General features: G+C 44.0%; 1 protein-coding gene across 4 annotated transcripts in view; it reads right to left on the reverse strand.

Moving 5' to 3' along the window:
* PGM2 (phosphoglucomutase 2) overlaps window positions 1-19,177 on the reverse strand; it is a 74,543-nt gene that overhangs the window by 17,007 nt on the left and 38,359 nt on the right. The window contains exons 1-4 of one of the 4 annotated variants that reach the window (XM_077815754.1): window positions 13,356-13,631; window positions 5,519-5,686; window positions 1,988-2,094; window positions 1,543-1,627 (exon numbers count right to left, since the gene is read on the reverse strand). In XM_077815754.1, coding sequence (XP_077671880.1) covers window positions 1,543-1,627; window positions 1,988-2,094; window positions 5,519-5,686; window positions 13,356-13,631 — 636 coding nt within the window. Of the gene's footprint in view, window positions 1-1,542; window positions 1,628-1,987; window positions 2,095-5,518; window positions 5,687-7,448; window positions 7,628-12,616; window positions 12,797-13,355; window positions 13,632-19,177 lie in introns of those variants that run through there. The other 3 variants (XM_077815755.1, XM_077815756.1, XM_077815757.1) reach the window with 3 other exon arrangements.

Raw genomic sequence — 19,177 nt, forward strand, 5'->3', positions numbered from 1 at the left:
TATTCTCTTTATTGATTGTGAGCCATGCCATCTACTGGCCTGACTGCTTAATTACAGGTACCACACATGCCCAATAAAAGTGTAAGATCAAAGAACATTTGATTTTCCAAAGACTAAATCTGGACTGAATATACCAAAATAATGAAAACAATGTATATGACAAATGTTATCCCTGTTCATTTTACTGCTGTGAAATTTAAGTGTAACTAATTCCCTTCACAGCATGTTTCAATTGAAGTTTATTTAAAATTAGAGCTGTGTAGAGTATCAATATTTAAGTTAACCAGAATTCAGAGTACAGTAGATTCCTCCAATTTGGGACAGCATAGTGAACGAATGTCACCATCAAGAGATGTTCCTAACTCAGAGGACATTTAAAAAATAATGCTGGTCTCCTGAGAGCAGTAGCCAGTCCACTGTGCTATTGGACAGGTCCAAAAAGTTGGTAGGCATTTTGCGCACTGGGTTAGGGACTGAATCTTGCTAACTGCATGGCAGCCCAGCATGGCCAAAAGGAGCAAACTAACAGTCAAGAACAGGCAATGGTGAAAAATTCACCCAGTATTACATTAAAGGAGGAAATGAGAGCTGTTACATGAGCAAACGTAGAAAAAGTATGATCACAAGACACGCTAAAGTCCTAAGCATGACCATTACAAGAGCATATCCTCATTAAAGAACAGTCATTGCCATAGTACAGCTTAAAATAATTTCTTGAGAGACAACTCATTGAAGCATGGCCTGATTGAAGAGTATTGTATAGGAAAACCAGTATTTTTTTCCTTCTATCTTGAAATTAGAATACTGTATTTGTAGAACATAGTAACCCAGGGATGATGGGAGATGAATCTATGAAATGTTTAATACTTTTGCTACCAGACAGGTGTGCTTCTGTAGCACCAGTTTGACACTAGATAGAAGTTACTGGAATATCATATTCCAGATACATTAAGCAGCACAGGAGGTCCTGAAATACCCAATACAATCGGCAGCTACCAACTAGTTAGTAGCTGATCTAGTTTAAATAATGTTATTTGCTGGAAATACTGTCTGGATTCTTGGAGTTCAAGCTCACCTATCTATAAATATATACAGTATACATCTTTTGGAAGACATCAGCCATTGCTCATAAGCAGAAGTATAGCAGCTAATCTTCCAAAATTCAATAGGTAACGTATCCCATCAGGCAGGTGTGAAGGGACATACATATCCTTCAGAAACTCTGGTGGCCCTCACATCCCCATCTTTCAGAAGAGCTGCTATCTGGGCAGCAGCACAGTATGGTTACACGGAATCAGAAACAGGCAGAGCACTAGCTGCTTCCAAAGAAGCTGAGAAGTTCAGGATAAAATATCGACAGCATATCCTAATCAGTTCCTCTACAGCTTACTGTACCTAAAGCAGCTAGGATCTTAAATAAGCCTGAGAGTAGCAAACTAAGAAATGAGTTTGCTTTTTCTAAAAAAAGATTAATAGTTTTTTTTTTTGTACTTGACAGTACCCTATTATGTTGTATGAAAAAGAAATTATAGACAACTATACCACAAAAGGTGTTGGTGTTATATTGGAGAAGAGGTACACTGGAATTCCCTGACTGATGAAAGTTGTTGCAGCAAGCCTTGCAAACCTAAATGACAAGAAAAGTTTATTTGGAAATACATTCATGAGACTCTCACTAGACAGTTAAACAAAATTCACAAGGAGCATGTAGATTTGATTCTGGTGTAATTCATTTGTCCCTTATTCTGGTTACAAACATGGTCCAAATTTGCAGTACAGACTGGATTTTACCTGTGTTTCATACCAAAATGCAAAAGGAGAGCAAAGCTATGTTTCTTATCTTCAGATGCACAGTGTACACATTTTTACATTCAAATTGCACACACATCTAACTGCTCCAAAGAACATGCTATTGAAGCAGTGAACAAACTAGAATACATTCCATATAACATACAAATAAATCATTTCCACAGACTACTAAGAGTACCTCTTGCTGCTACCTCCACTTGAAGGATGGGCGCGAGCATCAAAACCAATGACAACCCCTCTTTTCTTTAGATCACTGAAGTTCTTTTCAAGGTACCTGCAAAATCCCTAAAGACAAAAAAAACTCAGAACTTAATCTTAGTATTTTAAATGTGGCTGCAATAAATTTTAAAATCTTTAAAACATAAACAAACCAAAATAAAAAAGCAAGTAAAGTACCCTAAATTGGTTTAGGGTACAATTTTCTGGGAGCAAGAAATACTGATTGAAAACCAAGAAAGTGGTGAGTTTCCAAACAAAAATACTGAAATATCACTGATGGGTTTTATAATATGAATAATTCCAAATGAAAAATTTAAATCCAGGTAGATTAGGTAAAAATGATAATTTTGGATTACAAAACTTCACAAGTGATTAATTCAGATGTTATTTTCTGGCCTGAAAAAGTAATCACTACTAGTGAATATATTAATTTTTTAATCTCAAACACACCAAAATGAAGCCTGTTTAGGACAAAGTAAATCAATGACATGGGATACACCCTTACTTTTATTCAGCTTCTCCAGATACAGCAGATCTACTCTAGGATGTATGAGGTATTAGAACTTTTACGCAAATTGAGACTTGCACAGATATACTAAATTGGCTTAATTTGGGATTTCCTAGATTTTTACTGACTGACTGAGACAGTAGGAAAAGCATCTGGCACGTAAATACCTTGCAATGTCATCTACAAAAGTGACATGCAAATGCCTGTTCTCACTTTCAGGTGACATTCTAAATAAGAAGCAGGCAGCATTATCTCCTGCAAATGTAAACAAACTTGTTTGCCTTAGTGATTGGCTGAACAAAAAGTAGGACTAAGTGGACTTGTAGGCTCTGAAGTTTTACATTGTTTTGTTGAGTGCAATTATGTAACAACAACAAAAATCTACATCTGTAAATTGCACTTCCATGATAAAGAGATTGCTCTACAGTACTTGTATTAAGTGAATTAAAAAATACTATTTCTTTTATCATTTTTACAGTACAAATATTTGTAATAAAAATATAAAATGAGCATTGTACACTTTGTATTCTGTGTTGTGACTGAAATAAATATATTTGAAAATGTAGAATAACATTCAAAAATATTTTAATTGTGTGTTCTATTATTGTTTAGCTGTGTGATTAAAACTGCAATTAATCACGATTAATTTTTTTTAACTGTGTGAGTTAATTGCAATTAATCAACAGCCCTAATATAACTCAGTAAGATTGCAATTTTAAGATAAAAGGTTTAAAAACTACAATTTAGCTGGCGGAGCCGAAGTTACGTGGGCCCAATGTGGGTCTCGCTGTGGTGGGCTCCTGCTGCACTGGTCTGGGCATGGGGGAGCGGCCCCTTTCTGGTCTCCTCTTCTTATGGGCTACCGGGGATTGAGAACAGTGCCGACCACTGCCTTAAGTGGGGAACCCTGCCAGTGCCAAGGGTCTCTGGCAGAGTCCTTCCTTGGTGACAACTCATGCCTCATCAGTGCCAGCACACCAATGCTGAGGCGTTCAGCGTTGGGTCTGCTGAGCCAGGGTCCAAGTGAAAACGTAGAGAAGCCTCCATCAGAAGAATTTCGACGCGCTGATCCCTCTCCTTCTGAGTTTTCTGATGAAATCCCCTGCAGATCTTGCAGCATTCCTTTTGGTGACTCTCCCCCAACACTTCAAGGAGGAAGCATGGAGGTCACTTCTTGACATAGACTTGCCACATGCTGCGCTGGGTTTAAACCCTGGGGATTGAGGCATGCCCCGGTACTGAGGCAAAAGATGGCAATAAAGGGAGAGGGTTTGACATTATCTAATTAAAATATGACCATGTAAACCATTGTTGCTACCACTGTTATATAATTGCTACAAATCTTATACGAAGTGTGACACGTAGCCGGAAAGGGTTAAGCAGCTTGCAGGCTAATTGACTCTGGGTCAATCCTTAGGGACATGTTAGAAAAGCATGTGAATAGTAATTAAGACCATTCTATGGTAGATAGGGTAGAACTTTGAAATGCAAACCTATATTGTTAGAAATTAGAGGCAATGCTAATTCGGTGTGTGTACTCATATCCTGTTTAATGCTAGCCATGTAAACAGACAGTTCCTGTCTGTCACTATAGCTACTGATTCAGAGATCAAAAGGGAATATTAACATTTAGATGAATCTTGGTGCAATAATGTCATTGTCTCTATGTCTCTTTAAAGTTTGTGATAACTACATGGATTAATATAAGACTATTTATCCATTAAGTAGTTTAATTACCAGTGAGGTTTAGGAAACAGAAGGTTCCATTAAAAGCCTATTGTTCACCCAGAACTATATGGTCAAATGGCTACTACAAAACTGTATAAAAGACCTTTGGGTCCTGATCCTGTCTTCTCAGATCTGCTTGATGCTTCTATGCAGGGGAAGTTTAAGCCACAAGATTGAGATCCCAGTTCTGAGTGGACCACCCTGATATAATTTGGACTATAACCTATGGACCAATTCTGAAAGACCTCTTTGCAACTACAAAGCTCACCATCTCCGCTATGAATCTGAACCTCAAGAATTATACTCACGTCTGTATGTATACTGATCTTTTAACCAACACGTTCTCTCTTTAAGAAATTTTAGTTTAGTTAATAAGACTTGTCTGTAAGCGTGTATTTGGGTAAGATCTGAAGTATTCATTAACCTGAGGGGTAATGTGTCCAATCCTTTGGGACTGGTAGAACTTTTTTATATGATGAATAAGATTTTCAGTAATCCTAATTATATTTGATTTGGGCATCTGGGTGGAGGCCTGAGGCTGGGTTACTTTAAGGGAACTGTGTTTCTGGCTTCTGGGTAACCAGTGAGGTGTTATGGAAGCTGTTTTGTGCTGGCTTGGGAAATCTACATATTGGAATATCCACCAGCTTTGGGGCTTGTCTGCCCCATTCTTCGCAGTTCACCGAGTGACCTCAGTTGGCTCCCCCAGGATTCCGGTCACAGGGGGTTACCCGCTAACTGAAACTTATCTAACACCATACTATGAACCTAACTATTTACAGGACAAAAGTTCAAACTACTAAATAAGTTGCACTTGCAAAGCAAGAGCTAACAAGTGTTCTGGCTAACCATCACAGGCAGTAAGAAGGAACTGAAGTGGTGGTGAGTTGGCAGGGCCCTATATTCAGTGCCACAAAGGTGCAACCCCAGGGGGCACCCAGACCGATCTGATAGGTACTGCAAAGGGAAAAACCTTCTGGCTGCTGTGCACGCACTCCTAATTGGAATGGACATGAGCAATCACTCAAAGAAGAACTAGAATTTCAATATATATAAGTGGGTTTTCTGAAGTGGTCAACATTGGCCTAACTCTGCTCCCAGTGAAACCACCCTTGAGGTTTTGGACAGTGGTTAAGTTCAATTTTATTTCCAATTTCATCTGGTTACCTTTTCATTAAAGATATTAGTTTCTACTGAATGCAGAAGAAAAGCCTGCAGTTAAGTAATAACAGAAAAACAAAGTGAACTTGGTACCTGAGTTGTCTGAATAATAGTAAGGTCATTCATCTGAGAAATTCCTGCCCCCATGGCTGCTCTGAGTCCTGCTGTCCCAAACTCCATCCGTGACCCAAAACATTTTTGTAGTTCTCCTGCATTTTCTTCAGCAACCAGTTGCTTCACTATTTCTGAGGTTTTTGTATTCTGTAAAAAGATAAAATTACAATATATTGTTATTCTGAAAAAGCTTGTTATAACTTTTGTCTCAAACTGTGACATTCCTTACCATTTCTTCTGCTGAACTGATTCTCAGACTAGACCTGGCATACCACATCTAAAACTCTAAAGTATTAGTCATAACACCTTCATAATTTTAAATCAGTGTTATTATAATGGATTCTTATTTCAATACTATACCCATAATCTGGCATACCAATTGCAGTTTGCATACCATTTTGAGAACCTGACACTGAAATCTTAGCTACATTTGCAAGTCTGCAAGAGAGAAGAATATCAGAATATAAGAGGAGAGAATTTCAGTTATGTGAATAAAGGAATATGAAAGAGAAAGCATACTGAAAGGCTATTTAGGGAGATAAATACTAATTCTGAAATATTACTTGTATCGTACTACAAATGTGCATGAAGCAGTTAAAAAAAGCGCACCATCTCTGTCCCACAAGTTTAAAGTCTGCCTAATACAATAACTACAGGAGGAGAAAATATGTGAAGGGGTGAAAAGGGAGGGAAGATCAGGGCAAATATATTGCAAACAAGCAATAATTGGAGAGAATATATCCATCCATCCTGACTGTTACACTTTAAGTTTAAGAAACTACTTTAATCCTCCTTGAATAAGTGGGTTTTGAAGAGGGAATTGGAAGAAAGGGTCTCATCACCAATTCTAGAATACAACCTTACTCTATTCATAATGGGGTGGGGGAGTTGTTGGGCTTGTTTTGTTCTTTAGTTCATTATGTGCACCACTTTGGAGGCATTTTCCTCTTTTCCCGGAATGTTACATGTGAAATACAGTTGTAATATCTCATCCTATGAGGTGCACAAGACCTTCACTACATTAAAATACCCTTACATTTCCAATATCCATATTAAAAAAAAAAAAAAAAGAGTATTGGATTCAAATTTCTACACTAGTTGTAATTCCTTGAACTCTGATGAGCCAGACAGAACATTAAGAGAAGTGATGGTCCAGTGTGCTTAGGGTGCTAGCCTAGGACCTATAAGACCTGGCTTTGAGTCCTTGCTCTGCCACAGACTTCCTGTGTGACCTTGGGAAGTCACTTACTTCTCTGTGACTCAATCCCTTATCTACAAAATGGGATGAATACTTCTTTTCTACCTCACAGGGGTCTTGTAAGGATAAATACATTAAAGATTGTGAGGCATTCAGATCCTACTGTGATGGGTGCCAAAAGAGTACCTTAGATAGATTGGACAACAATGCTATGTGATGTCTTGCACAATGCATTATCCATTTTATGATTTCACACATCTTCTACTGAAGCAGAACAAAGGTTAGGATTTTAAAATGGTTACATCCTACAGAGGATTGCTGAGGGCAAAGCTCACCACAAAGTTCTAAAGTGCTATAGGATTTTTTTTTTTTTAAATATAAACACACACAAGCTCTATCCCCAAAGCAACAGAATTACATATTAAAAAATACTTTATTTCACAATAGGAAAATACTGAGAGAAAATGCACTGTGCAGATAGGCCCCTAGGATGCTTTTTCAATACATGATTTACACAAACTGTGACTCATGGGAGTAATTCCATCAAAATCAATGCAACCATTTTCATGCATAACAGTTCACAAGACCAGGACTTCATTTTGTCATAACTGGGAAAGTGACGTGCAGTTTATCAGTGATCAGAAGTAAACTTTACTTTTGATTTTGTAACTTTCTATTGGTATTAAAGCAAACCCCATGGAACCCAAGTACCTGCGTGGTGTTTTCTTGGATCACAGTAGGTGTACAAGGGTTATATTGATTCAAATTGGGTTTGCTCAATAATATTCTTGAAGCTCATTGTGTGAAAAACTGTTGTAGACTGGCTCATCCCCCTTTCTCAATCACCGCAGTGACCAAAAAGCATGTTAATCAAGAACATCTGCAACTTCAAATAAGATAGCAGTTGATAAAAATTAATGCATTAAAATGTTAAAGTACATTTTTCTTTTTGAAAAACTACTTAAAATTAAAATTGAAATTATGACAGACCTCATAAAAGTCACTAGCTAACCAAGCAGAACGAGAGAGTTTGTTGAAGTGGTAAACCAGCTTTTGACAGCAGTAGCTTCTTGTGCAGGTGCAGAGAGAATACCTACTTTCTTGATCACTGGGGACAACACCACCATCCAGCATGTCACTCAAGCCCTCAGCCTAGGCGTTATCTTCACATCAGATCTTTCTAGGTCCTCACATCTCTGCTATATCTTAATCTTGCCAATTTTTTCTGTATAACCTTTCTAAGATATGGCCTTTCTTATCCATCCATGTAGATAAAACTCATATCTAAGCTCCTATCATCTTGCATCTCAATACAACATCCTTCTCTCTGGCCTTGAGAAATGCAATCTTGCCCCGCTTGTGTCCTCTCAGAATGCTTGGGAAAATATCACTTTCCAAACCTGTTGCTTTGACCATGTAACCCCTCTGTTTGCATCCCTCCACTGGTTCCCTCTTCATTATCACATCCAACATAAGGTACTCATATTCACTTCCAAGGCCCTACACAGTCAATCCCTACCTATCTGTCATTCAGTATCAACCTACTCACTTGTTAAAATTTTCCAACAAGCATCTCCATGCTTTCTACCATGCTGCCCCACATTTAGAAGGCGCTCTCCATAAACTGTCTATTTCTTGACTATGGTCAAATATTTGAGCAAAGAATGCCCTGATGTAGGCAGTGGCCTATCTTTTTGATTGTATCATGCTGCCATTTGTTAGCAAGCCCACTTAAATAGCCTAATCACTCACTTTACTGCATGCAAATGACACCTGTGGGGGAAAAAAAACTGACTGATTGGCTGGAATCTCCTAGAGCAAACTTTTATGTATATCACGTCATTGATGCAAAGATATAGATGAATAATTTGAAGAGGATAAAACAAAGATAATGACAACCAAGATGTTTGAAGAGTTGGCCTGTTCCCTAGCTAATCATTTAAAAAAACTTTTCCAGTTGCTCTGTGTTTTATTTAATTTTGTTTTTTATTCCTTTTGTGACTGTTCAGTCTTGAATAATGTTCACTTTTAAATGCCAACCTAACATTGCAAAAAAAGGTAATTATACTTTCTTTTTTTAGGTCTTCATTACATTGTACTTTGAGTTATTTTAATATAGAAAATGCAATTAAGTAACTTGGGTTTTTGTTTTTTTTTTTTGTAAGTAAGCACAAGTATCTAAGGCTAAGCCTATTGGAGACAACAAAGTCTTACTCTTCTTTGCTAATGTTCTAATGAATTAGTGCTTTAAAATATCTTTTTTTGCCATTTTTGCCATTGTTTGGCCAATTATTTTTGGATTGGTCAAATGTCCAATTCCACTTCAATTTACTAACTACACATAATACTTAGTTTTAAATGCAATACCTGTTTTGATAAGAAAAAGCTTATGTATCCAGTACATTTCAGGTAGTTTCAGTCAACTTTAAAATGCTGTTTTAGCGCATGTTTAATTGAATTCCAATTTCCATTAGAAGATATCGATACAAATTACAAGTGAAAAATTAGCCTCATAAATAAGAAATGTATGATTTCCCCATTTTTAACATAATAAAAATGTAAAAATTAATCTGAATCTATCTTAAGCTAAATAATTGCATCATAAGTGAGTAATGATATGGTCTGTCCTCATTATCCAAAAAGTATCAAGTTTAATGTAAAGACTGTATTTAGTTGCAAATCAACATGATTTAATGTTTACCAGCTAATTTGAAACAACTTTTCTTTAGGAAAAATACCTAAAAAATAGAAATGAAAACTACAATTAAAAATGAACGATTTAAACAAGTTTTCCTGCTTGCTGATTTAAATCATGATTAAAATTGGTGATTTAAATTGCCTGATAAATCATTCTAATTTGGAAGACATTATTAAGTATGATCCAATCACACAAGACCACCAGATGAAAAATACTGCATGAGGTTCTGAGTTATATATTAAATAGTCCTATTTATTTATAAAGGGCCCCTGCAATGCAAAAGAATGCACCCCTGTATTCACACTCTACATATTGTACAAATATTATTATTGCAAAATATGCTTTGTGAGCTCTCATTTCAAAACTAATGACTTACTGGTCAGTAAATATCATGGTGAAATGTATGTAGCAACATTATGTGTAAAGTTATGAAATCCCCCTGTATGATGTTAAAGGCACATATTCAAACTCACATAGCCCCGATTAAGTAGACTTGGTCAAGGAGGCCTGTCAAACATAAGAATGTGTGTTTACCACAATTTGCATATAAGCTGTAAAAAAGAGTCCTCAGACAGCAAGAGGGGAAAGAAAGAAGACCAAGAAAATTCAACATTAGAGCATAAATAGGTGAAAAGAAATATACCTCTACCCCGATATAACGCGGTCCTCAGGAGCCAAAAAAAATCTTACCAGGTTCTAGGTGAAACCGCGTTATATTGAACTTGCTTTGGCCTCGAGCATTTCCATTATCAATAGTTACTTCCCGCCCCGACCCATCCACCTGCCCCGCTCCTTGTCCCGACTACCCGCTCCAGAGACCCCCTGCCCCTAACCACCTCTCTCAAGACCCCACCCTCTATCTAAGCCCCCCTGCTCCCTGTCTTCTATCCACACCCCCTGACAGGCCCCCTGGGACTCCCACTCCCTATCCAACGCCCCCATTCCCCACCCCTGACCGCCCCCTCCCCAGAACATCCAAACTCTCCAACCCCCTGTGCTCCCTGACACCCCCCCCCCCCCCCCCCCGAGACCCTCTGCCCCTTATCCAACCCCTCAGCCCCAGCCCAGCAGCATGTCAGAGCCAGGTAAGCAGCCCTGCCCCCCAGAGCATTGCTTTACCGCGTTATATCCCAATTTGTGTTTTATTGGGTTGCATTATATCAGCATAGAGGTGTAGCATGAAGCCTCCTTCCTCCAGCAGACTCCATGTCTACTTGCTCTCAGCTGGAAAGAACTTTAGTGAGGCATGACACTCAGAAAAATGCTTTTCAAAGGGTGACTGGACTATAAAAGTGAGGAGCAAAACACGCCAAGTACTTGCTCCATACCCATCTCTCTCTTCACGTATGACCAGAAAAACAGCCATTGGACTTTGGGGCCAGATTCTAGCCTGAGAGTTTGGTCAGCAATGTTACTGGAAATGTGGTAAGGAACTTCACTTTGAACCAAGTCTAGTTTAAGTTCAGAAAGAGTTTTATCTTTATTTTTCTTGTAACCATTTCTGACTTTAATGCCTCATTTCTTGTACTCAATATCTCTTTGTAGTTTTGTTCTTTAATCAAAATTAATCCAGTGTTGTGAATTGTTTGTGTAACTCCATTGAAGGTGACAAGCTATTATGTACTGACCCCCTTAGAGGGGCAAAAAAACCTAGTGCAGGGGTTGGCAAACTTTTTGGCCCAAGGGCCACATCTGGGTAAGGAAATTGTATGGGGGGCCATGAATACTCATGAAATTGGAGCTTGGGGTGAGGAAGGGGGTGTGGGCTTTGGCTGGGGGTGCCGGCTCTGGGGTGGTGCCAGAAATGAGGAGTTCGGGTGCGGGAGGGGGCTCTGGGCTAGGGTTGAGGTGGGGGAGGAAGGTGAGGGCTCCAACTGAAGGTATGGACTCTGGGGTGGGGATGAGGGGTTGGGGGTGCAGGAGGGTGCTCTGGGACCAGGGGTTCAGAGGGTAGGAGGGGGATCAGGGCTGGGACAGGGGGTTGGGGTGTGGGAGGGGGTCAGAGGTGCAGGCTCCGGGCAGCGCTTACCTCAAGCATCTCCAGGAAGGAGCAACATTGCCCCCCTCCGGCTCCTATGCAGAGGTGCAGCCAGACAGTTCTGCGCGCTGCCCTGTCCGCAGGCACCACCCCTGTGGCTCCCACTGACTGCAGTTCCCAGCCAATGGGAGCTGTGGGGGCCGTGATTGGGGTGGGGGCAATGTGCGCAGCCCCCTGGCTGCCCCTATGCGTAGGAGCCAGAGGGGGGACATGCCACTGCTTCCAGGAGCCATGGAATGGTTGGAGCGGGGCAAACTCCCAACCCTGCTCCCCGACAGGAGCTTGAGGGCTGGATGCAAACAACTGAAGGGCCGGATGTGGCCCCCGGGCCATAGCTTGCCCACCCCAAACTAGTGTACCTGGACTGTCCAGGAGAGGGCTGGACAATGCAGAACACACATTTTGGGAGGGAAACTCAGGACTGGTGGCATGTTGGCACATCACCTGCCAATAGTAACCAAGGTTCCTGGAAGCTGCTGATTGTTGACAGGCTGCTGGGGTCAAAGCTGCTGGACCAGGGCTGTGGCTTTACACAGACACTCAGGGTGCAACCTGCATACTGGCAGGCTGACTAAGAGTGACCCAAACTGAAAGCTACAACAGCAAAGCATTGTGAGGCACCGCAGGTATCAGGGCAGGGGTGAAACAGCCCCTCTGGTCTGGACTGCACCCTGGAATGTCATAGGGACAAAACAGGAAAATTAAAATACATTGTTGAAAACAAATGAAATGTAAGAGCCAAACAGGATATTCAAAAGCCAAGTAAAGTGCCATCATTAAGAAGGGGCTGGTAATAATTAAAATCAACTCTGAAAGAAAAGAGAGCAAAAAAAGTAGAGATTATGACAGAAGACAGAACTAGCGGACAGAGTATTGGGCAGGGGCTCTGGAGATCTGGGTTCCAGGCCAGCTCTACACTACACTACACTGGTTTTCTGGGTAACCTTAGGCACATCACCTCCCTGTGCCTCAGCTTCCTTTTCTGTAACAATGTACAGAGGGCAAGGAATGCTTCAACACAACCCCAATTCATCAAAATCAAAACAAAACCTTTTGCTGAAATGAATTGTTGGGATTAATTTTTTCTCAGGTTCAGAACAGAATTACTGGTCAAAACCAGAGAGAAAGAGAGTGGGCACTCACCTGGGAGGTGGGAAACCAAAGCTCAAATTCCTGCTCTCAGTCAAGCCTGACTTTTGCATTTAACCACCAGTCCAGTTGAGGGGCGGGGCCCTCTCCCTCCAGAACAGTGGGGTGTGTCTGGAGTTCCCGTCCAGTCCTACATGTCCATGATTTCATAATTGTTCTCGACATGCAATGCTTGGTCGCCAGCCCTAGCGACACGTAACAACAATACTCCCCTTTGTCAAGGGCTCGGCCCGGATCTAGGGCGGGAAGGCATCCAAGAGCTTTCGTGCTCTATCGAGGTATTATTCCAATCAACAAGTTTGGCCTAAAACTTGAGACTTAACGGAGCTTTTGTCTTCCAGCCGCAGGCCGGATGCGACTCTCTCCCTCTCGTACCTAGCGAGCGTTTCTAGCGCAGCCCCCACAGCCGAGCCACGTGGGGTCTTTTCCCCCCGTCAGCTCCACAACAGAAAGCAAAAGAGGCACAGGGACGCAGCCGCTTCCTGCGCTCCGCGCGACCCACCCCCTGCGGGCAGGCCGCCAGCGGCACGGAGCCCAGCGGCGCCGGCCAGGGCTCAGAGGCCGAGGGGCGTGCCGGGCACTCTGCCGCCGGTCACGGCAGCCCAGGCGGCCGGGCACAGGCGGATAGCCGGGGAGCTCACCCAGCCGCCCGTCCCGCGGCAGGGGCGACGCCGGGGACAGCGCGGCTGGGGCGCAGGCAGGGAGGGAGAGCGCGCCGGGCTCCCCGCCTTACCTTGTCCCAGCGCAGCCACTGAGCAGCCGCCTCGGTCAGACTCGGCGCCGCCATCCTGCCCGGTGGGTTCAGCTCAGCGCTGCCCTTCCGGAGCGGAGCGCTCAGAGGGGCGGGAATCGAGCGGGAAGAGCCGCGGCCGTTAGCTTCCCTCCGCTTCGTCCCTGGGCGGGACGAGAAAGGATCCGGCCATAAACTGCTGCCCCTCCCGCTGTGCTGCCTTCGCTGCGGCACAAACCGCTCCCTCTCAGCCCTCCCGCCGGCGGCAGCACTGAGCATGCGCCGGAGCATTCGCGGATGCAGCTGCCCTCGCTCCAGTCAGACTTTGCTGCATGCTCTTCGGAGGGGTGTTAAAAAAGGGCGGGGCGGAGCGGGGCGGCAAATCGCAGCGGGGGGAGGGGTCGGGCCTGAGCGGGGAGCAGATATTTGCTGGCCGGGGGGTCACGCGACTGTAGGTAGCGGCAGAAGAGGGGCTGGAAGGGAAAAATCCGGGGTGGGCGCCTGGGTTAAGCCCGGGAGGAGATGTTGCCAGACTCTGTGTGGAGACAAAACCCCTGTCGGGGAGGGGGTAACAGTTACCCCGTGGGCTGAGCCGCGTGCTGTGCTTGCAAAGGTAGGGGGGTGGGGGGGCACAGAGGCTTTTTTATTTCTGCTGACAGGACGCTGCCTGTCAGCCGTGGAGCAGAGGGCGGGTTCCTGGGGCTGCGTTCTTAAAGGCACAGGCCTCCCACTGCCTAGACTGTCAATGCTGAGACACTGCAGCTTCTCTCTGTTTTATGTAAGTGCTGAGCTGCTACCTTACTGCGAGAGCCAGGAGACTTAATGCTGTGAAATATTGTACACACGCTCCCTCCATCAGACTCTGCGCCACACATTTTGAGTATTTAAAAGAGTCTGCTATCAGTTTCTATGTCTATATGAAGTCACCACAGCTGCTTTCTCTTATATAACACACTGAAGTGCTAAACTCCCCCCCAGAGCTCACACATCCGCACCCCCTGCTGCACCCTAATCCATTGCCCCAGCTCAGCCTGTATCCCTCCTGCACCCAAACTCCCTCTCAGAGCCTGCATCCTAAACAGGACCAGATTAACCTTTTGTGAGCCCAGTGCTAAACATATTTGTGGTCCCCCATGGGGGCAATGGGAACATGGGGAGGGGCCAGAGTCCTCAGAGAAAGGGACTGGACAGGGCAATGGGAAAGGGGCATGGCACGGCAGGGACAGCCCCGTTCCACCCAGCCCAGTAGAAGGGCACTGATTACAAACCTGTAGCCGCCAAACGCACACTGGCCCGCCCAGCCCTGCACTGTCATTGTGCTTCTGCCCCTTGGGGGCAGGCCCATGCCGCACCATGCTACCCCCTACACCCAGTGCCAAACCACCCAGAGACCCCCACAAACCCGTATGCCCAGTGCCTTCCCACAGACCACTATAAGAACATAAGAATGGCCATACTGGGTCAGACCAAAGGTCCATCAAGCCCAGTATCTTGTCTTCCGACAGTGGCCAATGGCAGGTGACCCAAAGGGAATGAACAGACAGGTTATCATCAAGTTATCCATGCCCTGCTATCACCCCATCCCAGCTTCTGGCAAACTGAGGCTAGGGACACCATTCTTGCCCAGCCTGGCTAATAATCATTGATGAACCTATCTTCCATGAATCTATCTAGCTCCCAGCACCCCCCCCCCCACAGATCCTCTCATTGCCCAGTGTCCCCCTACCCAAACACCCCACACAGCTCTCCCACCACACCTGCACAAAGCCCTGTACCTCCCTGCCCAGAGCCCCCCCATACAACCCTTACTGCCCAGTACCCCCCCACATTCCCACCACCACAACTGCACAGTGCCCCACACAGACCCACCCCGACACACACAGATGTCCCCCACTGCACAGCGCCCCCAACACACACAGATCTCCCCACCCCCCAACTGCCCAGTGCCCTCCAAAGCTCCCCACTCCCCAGCACCCCAAAACACACAAACCTTCCCCACTGCCGAGCACCTCCCACCCCCTCACTGCCCAGCACACACTCCCCCCAACCCTGTAGAGATCTACTCTCCCACACCCTGACCCCCGGCCACAATAGGAGGTGACTGTGTCTGCCAGGCTGAGCCGGCAGTGCAGCCAGGGCTGGTCCTGGAGCACGATAACTCCAGCCCCTTGGGAGTGGTGCAATCAGCCAGGCCGGAGCAGGAGCAGGGCCTGCCCGAGCCAGGCTCCCTCAGGACCCACATGCCTGGCAGGACTCAGCTAAGCCCCCCGCACTGTCCCCTGTGACTGTCTGAGAGTGGCCCAGGCTCTGGCCCTGGGGAGGCAGGTGGGGCCCCACAGGTCCCAGGCAGCAGAGAAAGCTCAGAGCTGGAAGCAGTGCTAGGGAACAAGGTAGATCCCTGGGACATGACTCCCGAGATCCCACGCAGCCCAGCCACACCCATTGGCCCCATGGCCAGCAGCCCTGCCCAGGCTGCATGGTGGACCCCAGCTGCTGGGTGATGAGCCCCCTACAGGCAAGTGGAACCTGCTGACTGAGAGCTGCTTACACAGCAAGGCCTGGGTGCTGGACTGCCCTGGGCGAGGGGCCAGACCTGGCTGTGTGGATGAGTTAGAGGGGTCCATAATGGGGCCCTTCCCAGTGTGGGCCTGCTGCCACTGTGCCATTGGCACCATTGTAAACCCGGTACTGACCCCAAACCCCCTCCCACAGCAAAACTCCCTTGGACTTGTTCTGGATGCCACCAAAAAATATACAAACCTGCTGCCCCTGGTGCTACTTTACTGCTACAAGAGACTTGATGCAGTGAAATAATTTACCTACATTCCCTCAAACTCTGCATCACACATTTTGAGTATTTAAAAGAGTCTCTTATCACTGTATGTCTACGTGAAGTCTCATAACAGTTCACAAATTTGTCCTTGCTGCTGCTGTTATTCCCTGAATTACGCTCTCTTCCTTGTAATCCAGTTTAATTATAGTTTTGCTCCTTTAAAAATGTTATTTCTATTACTGTTATTACTCTGAACACTTCGTCATTTATCTGTATTATCATTGTACAATGCATGTCACTGTGCTGTTTATTTTTTATTTTAATAGCTAATGCTCATCAAAAAAATTTTAATGAAGTAGTTGTTATTGGTTTTAGCAATTCCATCTGTGTTTCTATTATAGCACTTGCTATGGTTATGGTACTTTGATTTGTAATTTGGAGTTTTTAATTCTACCTTTTTTTCTTTTTCTTTTTATAGCACAAGTTTATTTTGTTGGGTCATGTGACTTCCACTATGACTGATTTCCTGTCCTGTTTTCAACAATTCCTTTGCAGTTGCTCCACCAATGAGGATTGCCTTTTGCTGCATTTATCTTGCCTGTGAATCCAGCCCTTAGTGTCCCATGTTCACACGTCATTGCTCATGTGTAAAAGTTGATTCACAAATATTCCGTAAGTGTATTATATTGTGTCATCCTACATCCTTCCCAAGGGCAAAAATCTTCTGCAACAATGAAGGTTTGGGCTGATGAGCAGTGGCTGCAGAACTTTTGGATGCACAAGTCCACATTCCTGCATCTGTGTGCAAAACTCACCAAAATAAAAGCTGCACTGACAATGGAGAAGCAAATATAAATTGCACTATGGGGACCTGCAACACCAGATTCTTATTGGTCAATCAGCGGTCTCTCTACTAAACCAAGGTGAAATGGATTTCTTTAATGTAAAGTAGTCAGAACATATTGTTAAAGATCATTTCATGTTCAATGCCCTGTTAATACCTCTGCAATCACAGAACAACAAAGTAGTGTTACTGGGTTTCAGACTGTTGTCTCTTACACCTTTCTTAAGTTTCCATAGCTATATTTCTGAGTAAGGCTAAGTTTTCATAGAATCATAGAAGTTTAGGGTTGGAAGAGACATCAGGAGGTTATCTAGTCCAACCCCCTGGTCAAAGCAGGTCCAATACCAACTAAATCATCCCATCCAGGGGTTTGTCAAGCCAGGCCTTACACCAAGTAACAAGTTTTCAGGGCCAGAGAGAGGAGAGCATTTGTGCAGGGGCCAAACCGTGCCCAGGGGAGGGAGGGACAGATGGAGGGGGCGAGTGCCAGCGGAGAGGCCTAGGACATTGCGGTAGCCCATGATCGGGGTAGACAGGGGGCTGGGAGGTGCAACACATGGGGGTGGAGCCTGCGCTGGGGCCCAAAACCAGGTGTGGGGGCAGAGGAGCTTGTGTCTGTCTTGGCTCAGCACCCACTCCCAGGGCTACGGGGGTCACAGTGCCACCTAGCCCGGAGCTTAGCAGTGCTCCTCTCTCTGAGATGCTGTGCTAAACTGCCCAAGGAGACTTGACTCAGTGCCCTGCGTCTCACCCTGACCTGCCGCTCTAACCAGCTTCAGCCTTGGCACAGGCGTTTGGGGTATGACATCATTGCTTTCCCATTTCTGGAGGTGTAATGCGCTCGGGCGTAGCCTCCTGGCAGCCCTCAAATGCGCCTTGTCTGCTGCCCCCTCCACCCCGCCAGCCGGGCACTCCATTCCTTCCGAGTCGCTGTCGATGCTTCCCTCCGTTTGTTTATTTATTTAAAAAACAGTATTTTCATGACTCCGCCTCAGCATCCCCCTCATTTACCTTGGGTACCATTGTGCCACTTAAGGTAGGATTTTGATAGTAAATAATTCTACAAAATAGTTTCTACTAGTAGATAAGCACTCACATCTCAGTGTTTTCTAGTATAATGTTTCCTATGTTCTTATATAATAAGTTTGCAATCCACAATTCAAAAATTGTCTTTTTTATTTTTCCTGGAAGTACAAGTCCATTCTTTATTTTATGACACCAAGACTGTCCGATTTCCTGGTTTATCATCAAAACTTCATCCATTTCCTTTGTTGATCCACAATGAGAACTGCCTTTTCTCAACCATTCTGCCCCTCTCTCTCTCTAGAAAATTATGGCTTGTCTATAATGGAAAGTTTTACCAATTGTACAGGAGTTATACCAATAAATACCCTATGGGGACACATACCTGGGATAAGAGTGCTTTTTGTGGTTTAGCTTAAGACTCTTCCAGACCAACCAAGCTAAACTTAAAAAGGCACTCTTATACCTGAACAACTGGCTGGAATGATTTAGCTGGGGTTGGTCCTGCTTTGAGCAGGGAGTTAGACTAGATGACCTCCTGAGGTCTCCCAACCCTAATCTTCTATGATTCTATGAACTGTGTCCACACACAGAGTTATGGCAGTATAACTATACCTGTTTAAACCTACAACAGGACCTTTGTGCTTCACTTCATCACTTGTGTGTAGAATTTACTTCCCAAATATTCATAAAGGGCACTATACTTTCTATCTAGATTCACGTGACAGTGATATCAATGGGAATACTTGCTATGCAAAAGTTAAGCACTTGTTCAATTTTTTTCTGGATAGAGGCCTTAGTTTGCACGCTAATACTGCAATTGTTAATTAGCTGTGAACTCTACCAAATAATCTATGTATCTAATACGTATCTACATTCCTATAACAGTCTATGCTGGGTTGGACTTCCAGTAATATATAATTTTGTTTTCCCTTAATTAAAATAATTCATTTCTTTAACTAACTCCCACATCCTGCAAACACTAAAGCACATGCATCTCTTCATGTACTTGATCAGTTGCACTGATGTTCATTTTGCTACTGATTTGTTTATATTTCTGATTGGATATCTTACTTTCATGGCCCTGGCCAATCAATAAATTGTCTTTACATTATCATAGTTCCATAATATTTCATAGATTTTAAGGACAGAAGGAATCTTTAGATTCTCTAGTCTGATCTATAA

The sequence above is a fragment of the Eretmochelys imbricata genome, chromosome 4 (assembly GCF_965152235.1).
Source record: "Eretmochelys imbricata isolate rEreImb1 chromosome 4, rEreImb1.hap1, whole genome shotgun sequence".
NCBI classification, from domain to species: Eukaryota; Metazoa; Chordata; order Testudines; family Cheloniidae; genus Eretmochelys; species Eretmochelys imbricata.